The following is a 12500-nucleotide window of genomic DNA, read 5'->3' on the forward strand; positions in this document are numbered from 1 at the left end:
GAATGCATCAATATAGCTCTTGCCTCAAAGTAGGTGTACTGTCACGACCTGTCACATCACGCCATGACTTATTTGGAGGTTTTTTTTGCTGTTTTCCTGTGTGTAGTGTTTTAGTTCTTGTCTTGCGCTCCTACCTTGGTGGCTTTTTCTCTTTGGGTATTTTCCTGTAGCAGTTTCATGTTTTCCTTTGAGCGATGTTTCCCGCATCTACTTTGTTTTAGCAATGAAGAATATTTCAGTTGTTTTTATCCTTCTTTGTGGGGACATTGTTGGTTGTCATGTCATGTTCGGATGTACTTTGTGGTCTTTGCTCCACGGTAAGTCTTTGCTGTTGTCCAGCATTCTGTTTATGATTACATTGTAGCCAGTTCAGTTTTAGTTTCGTTCTGCATTGCCTTCCCTAAGCTTCAATGCCTTTTTTAGGGGCACTGACCTTTTGTTTATTTTTGGTTTACGCATTAGACACCATTTTACCTGCACACTGCCTCCCGCTGTTTCCGATATTTACAAAGCAAATAGCACCGGCTGCCACCTACTGATATGGAAGAGTATTTCACGGTTACTATGCCGAGCTCTGGATAACACAGACACTCAACAATAACACATCATTTTCAGACTATAATTACTGGTTTGCAAAAAAATATTTTTAACCCAAATAGGTGAAATTAGAAAATCTCCCACAGCACACCAGACTGTATCTCACGGCACACTAGTGGTTGAAAAACACTGTTGTATCAGTGTTATAATGTATCTAATGAAATGGCCAGTGATATAGTGTATCTAATGAAGTGGTCTGTGATATAGTGTACCTAATGAAGTGGCCAGTGATACAGTGCACCTAATGAAGTGGTCAAAAATCTAGTGTGTATATGTATGTGTGTGTGTGCGTGTTCTGTGTGTGTGTTGTGTGAGTGGGTGCGTGCGTGAGTGCAAGTGTGTGTTTGTGTATGAGTGTGTGTGACAAGTGTAGCAGTCGTTGAGAAAAAGTTGAACAAACAGTAATTAGCAGAACAAACACAAAAGTCCCTATGCGGAAACGGGCGGAGCCAGCGGGATGTAATAGAAACACAGGCTCATCTTGGACACGCATCAAAAACTACACTCATATTTTCAAAGTAAAATTAATATTACACCAGATACAATAATAATCAAATTACTTATCCAGCCCTTAATCACAAATGTCTCAGATGAATTATATTACATTAGATAGAATACAATAGTAAACATATTAAGATTAAAATCATATTAGTGATACAATAATAATCAAATTAAGATGATTAATATTACATCAGACAATAATCATACTAACATGATTAATATCAAATTAGAATGTAATAACACAACAAACGCGCTCAGAGGAGATAATGTTTGAAAAAAGGTAACAGGTTTTTACAAAACTTTTGTTTTGAAGGGGTAATTGCCAACTTCCTGTTGATTTTTGCTGAAGGATATCAATAAATGAAATGTAGGGCTAAGTGAGACCTACAGAGAGGTTTCATGTCTCTATGACATTCCTACCGGAAGTTAAAAACGTGTGTTTTCTTCCCAACAGAAGTTTTGTCTGTGTTTTATTCCAAGGGGGCGCTAGAGCGCAATTTTGAGTTTTTTTTTTTTTTTTTAAATTAGATCGCAATTTTTATCAGTCCTGATGTGTGTGTCCAGTTTGTTGAGTTATGAAGCATTTTAAGAGGGTCAAATTACAGATCAAAGAGGCAAAAATGACATTTTTAGGAAACTTTTGTTTTAAAGGGGTTTTTGCCAACTTCCTGTTGATTTTTGCTTAAAGATGTCAATGTATGAAATCTAGGTCTAAGTCAGACCTACATAGAGTTTTTTTTTTTTCATGCCGCAGAACGGGGTGTGCAAGGACCGGCCTCGAAGACAGCGACAGGTGAGTAGATGGCCCAGGTGGGCTTTGTTATCTAGTCACCTGTTGCCTTTATTAGCAGCAGCCAGGATGAGACAGGGGGTTGGAGTTGGGAGCTAGAGAGGGAGCGAGAGAAACACGCCGAAAACAGACTGCTGAAAAGCAAACCTTGTGGCAAAATAAAAAGACTGTAGTCAAACTGTCTACCGGGCTCACGGAAGATCTTTCGGAATCAAGAGAACCCTCACGGCAAAGAGACGTTTACATAGTGTTCCCGTCTCTCTCACAAAAACAGAAAACATTTAAGAAGTTACTCATCAGTTACTCGGTACCTAAGTAGTTCTGTAAATACTCACTTCTCCTAATCAAGCAAATATTTGGATGAGTAATGTTTACTCCTACTTGAGTTATATTACGCTTCTCTTTTGTATTTTGTCAACAGCCCCCTTTCCTTCATGCTAACGGCTCATTCAGAAAAAGGCACATTGGTTTTGTAAATGCATAAGTCTGCATGAATTTAAATGGGTATCCAAAATACACAAAAAGGTACCAACAAGGCAAGAAAAGCGGGTTTTGCATAATGCGACTCCATCCATTGTCGGTTAATTCATTCACAGACAGTCAGTCCCATTATAAAGTGTTTATGAACGAGGGTGACCAGGTATTAGCGCTCCAAAACAAACACATGAACGTTTCGTAAACCTTGTGCGATACTGGGCATGAAGTCGATATTGTGTGAAGTTTACGACTTTGACAAGAGACGTCTCTAAATGACACACACACAAATACACACACACTCACTTTGTGGGAAAAGTTCTTGGCCAGTGACGTCGGAGCCACAGATGATAAAAGGGCTTGAAGTCATGCACCCCGAAACCAAAGATCTTTCAAGTGAACTTGGTCTGGCTCGGAGCACCAAGAACATCAAAAACTTGGAGCGCACGATCACGTTTTCATCTACTCGATGTCACTTTTTTTCCCCATCCCTTTAAAATGTGCGAGAGAAGGATGTATTTTTCCGCTGGTGCACGGCACGTACGTCATACGCTTGCCAAACTGCTTCACCATTAGGGATGTGGACCTTTTATATTTGAACCTTTTACATTTGAACCAATGAGGTGCCCAGTAATCGGTATCAGTAGTCATTTTCGATAATTCCGTGTGTTCATAGGGTAATGTCTAAAAAATGTATACTAAAATTAAAGCAATAACAGTGGTACATTTTTTTAACTTACAGTCATAAACTGTACAAAAAATGGCCATAGAGTTTACGGTAAAAAAAAACCTAGCAGTTCAGTTGCCAAAATTGTTACAATAAACAACAGTGTTGAAGTTTTAAATCTACAGTAATTTGGTGTAAAAACACTGTACGGTTTATGATAAAATTCTGGTCACTGACCTGTCCATTTTTAATCATAAAATTCTATTAAAAAAAAGGTTAAAAGTCAAAAAAGTTAACTGTAAAAGCTAATAAAATATATTTGCATAAAATGTTGGCATCTATTAAACTTGACAATCTGGGCTAGATAATATTTATACGTAGCGGAATAAGGCTAAAGTCCTAACTCGTGGTGGCATTGCATGCTAAAAATCACTTTATGGCACATTTTCACTTTGGCCCTTAACGGGAAAAAGTTTGGGCATCCCTGCTCTATGACCTTAGCTCCAGACTTCTTCTGTTTGTTTAATTTTGTCATTACTGCCACAAGTGCTGAAAAAGTGTATTACAACAGAGTACCACAGCTGAGAAAGTTATTTTTGGGCTGACTTAGAAACCGTAAGCTACGAATACGCCGGTTTCTCCGCCAAGTGCTTGAGCCGTTGCAGAAATGCTAAAACGACAAAATTGTTTGCGGCACCAAAGTCTGGTCTCACCAGAAAACGTGAGTCAACCACAATTCTTTACAGCAAATCATTTTAATCAATAGTGTAAAAAAAAAGTTGACAAAACAACAAGAGTTGACGTCTTAAAACAGTCGACCACCTGCGTACGGGCGGGAAGGAGTTCATACGGGCCCGTTCCTGGTTGGATCTCGCGTGACAGGAAGAGGTGGGGCTTCTACTGAAAACTGACTGCGTCTGATGCTATGGTCAAAGCCGGAGTTGCCACTAAACACATTTTAAAATATTTCACACTCTTTTGCCATCTGGTGGCAAAAGTGGGTAGTGCACGCCCTAATTCGTCACGTTTCATGTGTCAGGTAAACCGCGACGTATAGGGCCGTATGAACCCCCTTCCCACTGTAAGCTCCGACAATTTAAAAAGTTCAACAAAAAAAATAGAATAGATACATTTCCAAGAAGTCTATTTGGCTCAATTGATAATCGACAATCGGAAAACGTTGTTTCACATCTTTGAGGAAATTAGCCGAAGACGAGTCTGGAGACGTGGTTGCTTTTATTCGCCTTTGTCATCGCGAGAAACCACGTTTGGACTGGTGAGTGAACACTCCGAGTGGGGCAAAAGGGAGAATGTGCTAAAACAAAAAAAAACAAAAGTGAAAGCAGAAACCAGAGGAGTGAAGGAGATAGCGGCTAATACATTAGCCACCACAAGAACTCGGCTTTATCACAACGGAGGATTGCAGCCGAAAGTGGAGGTGATTTTAAAAAATTTAATTTTGTGATCAAGTCGTTGGCTAACTTTGGTAGAAAAAAATAAGTCAAGTGGAGAAAGTTTGGTGGGAATGTTTCAAGGTGCTAAGAAATAGGTTGATCCAAACAGGGGTGCCGCTAACGGCTAACATACTAAGACGTAGCATCATACCAGCGTCTTGTTCCAGCGTGACGACCGTGTCATTATGGGATGTAGGACCCAGAACCAAACGAGGTCCACACGGAGTGAACTGAATGTCAGGGGACAGTGTCTCTGAAAGCCCAGGTCAAAAAAGGCTGGGTCACAGACCAGAAGACAGGCATGGTCCGTTCACCTGTGGAGAGGACAGAGAGCAGGTCAGGTTATTGGGTCTTCTGTGGTCAGGGAAGACAACCAGGAACAGGTTTCTAGGAGACGGTGTTTTAAAAAGTGTTCAGTGGTCTTCAGCAGCTGACCTGACCTCGACCCACTTGGTCTGGCAAACATGACTTATTCAGGCGCTCTTTATCTGTGGAAACTTCTACTCCAGGAAGTGGCCTTCCTCCAAGCCAAGCAGACTTTTCCAGCTCAGCTGTTCCTCTCTCACGCTGCTTATCGGAGCATGGACCGTGCTTTGTGAGACCCATGGACCTTTTTATTACCACTACTATAGGAGGTAAGAGTATTCAGTGTACAGCTTGTACAGCAGTATAAAGATGTGTCAACACAAGTATGAATATTTACTTTTTATGACACTGACTTCAACATCTTGGACAGGAAATTTAACTTTTTTTCGCTGGCTTCTTCATGGTGACATCACCGATTAAACTACTGCATGTTACTCCTTCTTATTTCTTTCCTTCTTACATTCCTTCCATCCTTACTACCTTCTTACCTTCCTTACTTTCTCCTACCACCGATCTGTCATTCCTTTCTTCCTTGCTTCTTTCTTTCTTCCTTCCTTGTGTCCTTAATGGCTTCCTTCCTTTACCAACTTACCGGCCTTCCTTCCTAGCTTACTCCCTTTCTTTTGTCAGACCTTCTTTCTTGCTTTGTCTTCCTTCTTTCCTCCTTTTCTTCCCTCCGCACTTCCTTTCTTGCTTAATTATTTCTGTCCTTCCTTCCTTGTTTCCTCACCCTACCAACTCACCTTCCTCCCTTCCTGGCTTCATCCCATTCTTCTATCTGTCCTTCCTTCCTTGTTTCCTTACTCTACCAACTCACCTCCCTTTCTTCTATCTGTCCTTCCTTGCTTCCTTCCTCGACCAACTCACCTACCTACCTTCCTTCCTCCTTTCCTCCCATCACACAGGTGTGTAATTGTGTTCAGGTGTGTAGGAGACATCACACTATTCATGTAGAGTGTGTGTTTAACATTTTGGAGAAATAATCACGTAACCTATTGGAATTAATCTTTTCCCTCGATGAACCTCATCTCTACAGTGCCGACAGCACTCATGCACGCCATCGTCCTCATGCTTGACTTTAGACACAGATACTTTGCAAAGACATTTACTGTCCGTGAGTTGAAAGTAAAACTATACAAGCTGTACACTGACCACCACAAATTTGCAGATATAGAGATATCATCAAATAGAAGCTGTGTGTGATTATTCATTGAGTATCTAAAACTTTCTAGATATAGAGATATCATCAAATGTGAGATGTGTGTGAGTATTCAGTATCTACAACTTTCTATATAGAGAGTAATCATCAAATGCTTGCTGAAATGTGAGCTGTGTGAGTATTCAGTATCTACAACTTTCTAGAAATAGATACATCATCAAATGGGAGATGTGTATGAGTATTAGGTGAATATCTACAACTATCTAGATATAGATATATCATCAAATGCTTGCTGAAATGTGAGATGTGTGTGAGTATTCATTGAGTATCTACAAATTTCTAGATATAGATATCATCAAATGCTTGCTGAAATGTGAGATGTGTGTGAGTATTCATTGAGTATCTACAAATTTCTAGATATAGAAATCATCGAAAGGAAGATGTGTGAGTATTCATTGAGTATCTACAACTTTCTAGAGATAGAAATATCATCAAATGCTTGCTGAAATGTGAGATGTGTGTGAGTATTCATTGAGTATCTACAAATTTCTAGATATAGATATCATCGAAAGGAAGATGTGTGAGTATTCATTGAGTATCTACAACTTTCTAGAGATAGAAATATCATCAAATGCTTGCTGAAATGTGAGATGTGTGTGAGTATTCATTGAGTATCTACAAATTTCTAGATATAAATATCATCGAATAGGAGATGTGTGAGTATTCATTGAGTATCTACAACTTTCTAGAGATAGATATATCATCAAATGCTTGCAGAAAAGTGAGATGTGTGTGAATATTCATTGAGTATCTACAACTGTCTAGATATAGAGATATGTTCAAATGGGGGATGTGTGCAAGTATTAAGTATTCACAACTTTCTAGATATAAAGATATCATCAAATGTGAGATGTGTGTGAGTATTCAGTGACTACTTACAATTTTCTAGGTATAGATATCATGAAATTCTTGCTGAAATGTGAGGTGTGTGCGAGTATTCAGTGAGTACTTACAGCGTTCTAGATGCAGAGGTATCATCAAATGTGAGATGTGAGTATTCAGTGAGTATCCACAACAAGAATCCAGCTGAGGTTTTATGCTGCTGCATTCATGACTGACGCAAACCTTCTGAAGTCTCTGAAACGTTTGATTTAAATTTGTTTCCTGTATCCAGACTGGTCACAGTCCGTTGAAGGGTTCCTCCTCACCAGGAGCTGAACTATGCTGGCCTTCCTCACAGAGGAGCTGTCTTTGCGGTCCGACTCACTGAAATTAGCTGCATCTACGTGTTTGGCGTTCTCACCCGTGCGTCGTGCTCCAGGACGAAAGGCGGGATGTCGATCTGCTCGGGCTTGATGCAGGTGAAGAGCTGCTGCAGGCTGTCCAGGTAACGCACCTTTTCCTTCACGCCCGACACACTGAAGGTGGTGAAGAACCACGTGGACACCTTGGTTACAGAAGAGAGGGTTATGTGACTTGTTGCAGAGGCCTCCATTGGATCCTCTTGGCACAATACTGAGACTGTTGCTCTCAAATGGGACTTGGACTCCAGTTTGCGCTCCATCGTTCATTTGAATCAAGACCGGTTTATGGGTTTTATGAGACGTCAAGAAGATTTGTTCATTTTGACACGGAACAGTAAAAGGTGTTTTATGAAGTCTTACCTTGGAGCGGAACGTGGGATGTACAAAGTAGAAGGCTTTTAGATTCTTCTTAAACCTGTGAGAGAGAAGAGGTGCTATAATAAATATACAAAAACAACATTAGGCAGACAAATGTAAAAGACTGGGCACAGGGTTTATGACTTCAATGTCACATGACCTTTTAAACTCCAGTGTCATTTCTACACTAAATACAATAAATTCAGATCAAAACATTTTCTGGACTATAGAGCGCACCGGTATACAAGCCGCACCCACTCAATTATAGAATAATTTTTTTCTTTCTGTATGGTAGCCGCACTGTACTTTAAGACTGTTTAGTAAGTAAGATTTGTTTTAGTTATATTGTAAAACATACAACCGTCGAATGAACAGTCCTTTCTAGCAGAAAGGCTATGGATGGTTTTACTTTTGGTTTAAGGGATTAAACAGGAAGTACACTTTGTTTAAGGCTGTGGTTCTCAAATGGGGATACGCGTACCCCAGGGGGTACTTGACGGTATGCCAAGGGGTACGTGAGATTTTTTTTAAATGTTCTAAAAATAGCAACAATTCAAAAATCCTGCATAAATATATTTATGGAATAATACTTCAACAAAATATGAATGGAAGTTCATAAACTGTGAAAATAAATGCAACAATGCAATATTCAGTGTTGACAGCTAGATTTTTTGAGGAAATGTTCCATAAATATTGATGTTAAAGATTTCTTTTTTTGTGAAGAAATGTTTAGAATTAAGTTCATGAATCCAGATGGATCTCTATTACAATCCCCAAAGAGGGCACTTTAAGTTGATGATTATTTCTATCATGTGTAGAAATCTTTATTTATAATTGAATCACTTGTTTATTTTTCAACAAGTTTTTAGTTATTTTCATATCTTTTTTTCCAAATAGTTCAAGAAAGACCACTACAAATGAGCAATATTTTGCACTGTTATACAATTTAATAAATCAGAAACTGATGACATAGTGCTGTATTTTACTTCTTTATCTCTTTTTTTCAACCAAAAATACATTGCTCTGATTAGGGGTTATTGAATTAAATAAATGTTCACAAGGGGTACATTACGGAAAAAAGGTTGAGAGCCACTGGTTTAAGGGATTAAACAGGAAATACACTTTCAACCCGTAGCACCTGCAGTGGGTGAACTCGTCCGGAAGATGGCGCCATAGCACAAACAACAACACACCTTTTCAGTGTCTGCTTGGGTTTAATGAAAACTATCCAACACAAAATATTATGGCAGTTAATGAAGAATAATCCCACAATTATCCAAACCGTTATATAAACTGCAGGGTTTAAAGTATAGGAACAAAGTAGCGGGTGATAGTCCGGAATTTACAGTTATCAAAATAAAAAATTTGTTTGGTATAACATTCGATAATGATTTTTTACCTCTTAGTAGGAAGAAAGCAGAAGTATTGAAGCAAGGTTGGTTGAATGGACAAAGGCACTCGCTCTTTGGTAACCGAGCAACGCAGGAAGTGATCACTGATCATTGGGAGTGACACGCCAACAGCGAATCAGGTAACACTATAAATTATCAAGTTTGGTTGATTTTTTGCATGGAGTGAGAAGAGAAAGTAAAAATGAAGAAATTGTAAATAAAAAAAGGAAACGTTTTGGGGATTTTGTTCAAAAGGGACCATAGTCCCTCATCTGTAAATGATGCAAGGTGCTCGTGCCCAACCAAGACTGCTAATATCACACCACCTTAGCCGCTCATCCTTTAGACCAGTGGTTCTCAACTTTTTTTCAGTGATGTACCCCCTGTGAACATTTTTTTAATTTAAGTACCTCCTAATCAGAGCAAAGCATTTTTTGGTTGGAAAAAAAGAGATGAAGAAGCAAAATACAGCACTATGTCATCAGTTTCTGGTTTATTAAATTGTATAACAGTGCAAAATACTGCTCATTTGTAGTGGTCTTTCTTGAACTATTTGGAAAAACAAAACAAAAAAATGGTTGAAAAATAAACAAGTGATTCAATTACAGTATGAATAAAGATTTCTACACATAGAAGTAATCATCAACTTAAAGTGCCCTCTTTGAGGATTGTAATAGAGATCCATCTGGATTAATGAATTCAATTCTAAACATTTCTACACACACAAAGAAATCTTTAACACAAACAAATCTTTAACATCAATATTAATGGAACATGTCCACAAAAAATCTTGCTGTCAAAACTGAATATTGCATTGTCGCATTTCTTTTCACACTTTATGAACTAACATTCATATTATGTTGACGTATTATTCAATGAATATATTTATAAAGGATTTTTGAATTTTTGCTATTTTTAGAATATTTTTTAAAAATCTCACGTACCTCTTGGCATACCTTCAAGTACCCCCATGGGTACGCATACCCCCATTTGAGAACCACTGCTTTAGAGTACAGCTGTAACTTTCTGCCATTAAACCCGCAGAAATTGGGTCTTCTCATGTTTCACTATGTTTACATTTTCACACTTTGCACTATTTTCTTACACTTTATGAAGCATTCTAAACCTTCTAAATCCTATGTGTCAAAGTCAAGAGTCGCGTGAGGGCCAGATTCGGCCTGCAAATGAATTATCTAATGCCCCCGGATTATATTTGAATATTATTAGAACCGGCCTGTGTTAGTATTATAAACTTTCAATGTCATTCTTTGTGTATTGTTTCAGTTTTTTAAATTCACCAAAAATGTCACTGTGGAGTTATTGAGTCTGTTTCGCTGATTGGAGCGCTAGCTTGCACAGCTCGTGGGTCCATGACAATGACTTCTGTTTTATTTGATCAGCCGTTTTACTGCCGTGTTACAGACACCGTTTGAAAACAATTTATGTATGTAAATAAAAATTAACCAAATATTCCTGTGTAAATAACTAATTTCACAACGTATGTATCTGCGGCTTATAGTCCAGTGTGGCTAATATATGGAAACTAGCGTTTTCCTTCTAAAATTTAGTGGGCACGGCTTATATATTGTGCTCTATAGTCCGGAAAATACGGTAAATTTTTTTGGTATTTAATAGAAAAATAAAATCCATTCCAGTTAAAATACATTATTTAAACTAAGTGTGCCTGCATGTGTACGCATTAAATGTGCTCAGGAGTTCTGGACAATTAAAAGGTCAAATAGGCCAATGAAGGAAGAATGAGAAGCGTGATGTCCGGTCATGTACGTGTTGTAACAGCACCAACGTTTTTAAAAGTCTTCAACATGTTGCCACTGTGAATGATGGACTCACAAACTGCACATCCAACATTGCCAGTAAAAAGTGGAACATTGTGGTTCTGAGTGCGGGTCCGGGCCGTCTGGAGCCCAGACGCATCTGAAGCGGATCAAGCGGCGGGATGGCTTGGTCCTGCCAGGCTCGGGCTTGCTTCTGCTGGCATCCGGGCCAGAACAAAGTTAAAGAGAGGCCGAATTACTGCCCACTGAGAGCTGGGGCGAGTCCACGCTGGGTTTGGAAGTATTTATGGCAGAGGAGATCCTGGCATGTGTAATGTGAAACACACACAGTGGCTGGTCCAAAGGACGGACAGGAGATGCTCGGTCGTTTGAAGCGAAATGTTGATGTCCTGCAGGGCTTGCTGGGTCTGCAAGGTGCTTTAAAAAGGACCACCCGGTGGAGAATACACTTAGTACAGTGCACAGCTTGATAGCGCTAACACACTATAAAGCATGGGTGTCCAAAGTGCGGCCTGTGGCCATTTGCAACCAGTAGGTAATTTTTTTGATGGCCCGCGGCACAATCGCTAGCATTCCAATATTAGCATGCTAGGTTTTTTTTGGTGCTAATTTTGAAAGTATACACATCAGCGTCAAATATAAAGTGATGCTAGACACAAAGTAACCATTGTGAATGCCTAATATTAAATTTTAATGCAATGGACGACAACTTTCTTCAATGTCACAAGAAACATTTTTTTTTTGTGTTTACCTATTCTGAGAGTGACCGTTTTCTCCCCACCAATCAAGATGCAGTATCGTGTCTAACCCCACACCTTTCGGTAGCCAAACAGGAGCGTGCAAAACTACCTAATTCTACCGTTTCAAATGTTTTTAGTTGTGTTCATATTTAAAGAAGATGCTTTTCGGAGAGTTTTTCCCTTTCCCAACAAGTCCCTCCAAATTCTTAGAACCTTGTTCTTGTTCTTTAATGGCCTCTGTCTGCTTTTGCCAAACTCTAAACACAGGCCCTTGGAACAGGAAGTGGAAATGAAGTTGAAGAAGAAGATGGAGGAGGTGAGGGCCAAGTGAAGGTTGGGGGTGCGTCCAACAGACACAGTGGAATCTCTTCATGCTTCAAAGTGTGGATCAAAGCCACTTTTTAAGTTCTCTTATCGGCCGCCATGTGACCCAATACCTTTGCAGTCTGCTGAAGTCATCGTCTCAACCGAATATTTGACATTTGATGGATATTTATGGATGCTAAATGACGACTCCAGGAAGCCGTTTGCTGTACCTTCCACTCACACTCAAAGTTTCCACCCCCCGAGCGACACTCACTTGGCGTCCACGATGTCGTAGAGGTTCTTGAGGAAGTCCGAGTCCAGGTGGTTGTGTTCCCCTGTCAGCGTGTGGAAGTACACCATCACGTACTCCTTGACCGTGATGTGGTCCATCACGTGGATAAAGTACAGCAGGACCTGTGCAATAGTATTTATGTTATTTAAGGCTGCCTCTTACAATATAAATACATAAATGATAAATGGGTTGTACTTGTACAGCGCTTTTCTACCTTCAAGGTGCTCAAAGCGCTTTGACACTACTTCCACATTTACCCATTCACACACATTCACACACTTTACAATAATAATATGTGCTAGTTAA

The 12500-nt window shown here is 39.4% G+C and overlaps 1 protein-coding gene across 1 annotated transcript in view; it reads right to left on the bottom strand.

Annotated features, from left to right (window-relative positions):
* Positions 1-3765: 3765 nt before the first annotated feature.
* The window catches only part of gdap2 (ganglioside induced differentiation associated protein 2), a 38716-nt gene continuing 29981 nt past the window's right edge, over positions 3766-12500 (bottom strand). Inside the window, exons 11-14 of the mRNA XM_061879540.1 lie at positions 12177-12316; positions 7673-7727; positions 7312-7455; positions 3766-4797 (exon numbers count right to left, since the gene is read on the bottom strand). Of these exons, the coding sequence (XP_061735524.1) occupies positions 4765-4797; positions 7312-7455; positions 7673-7727; positions 12177-12316 (372 nt within the window). The 3' untranslated portion in view covers positions 3766-4764. The remainder of the gene's footprint in view (positions 4798-7311; positions 7456-7672; positions 7728-12176; positions 12317-12500) is intronic.

This window comes from Nerophis ophidion, linkage group LG19 (assembly GCF_033978795.1).
Source record: "Nerophis ophidion isolate RoL-2023_Sa linkage group LG19, RoL_Noph_v1.0, whole genome shotgun sequence".
NCBI lineage: Eukaryota > Metazoa > Chordata > Actinopteri > Syngnathiformes > Syngnathidae > Nerophis > Nerophis ophidion.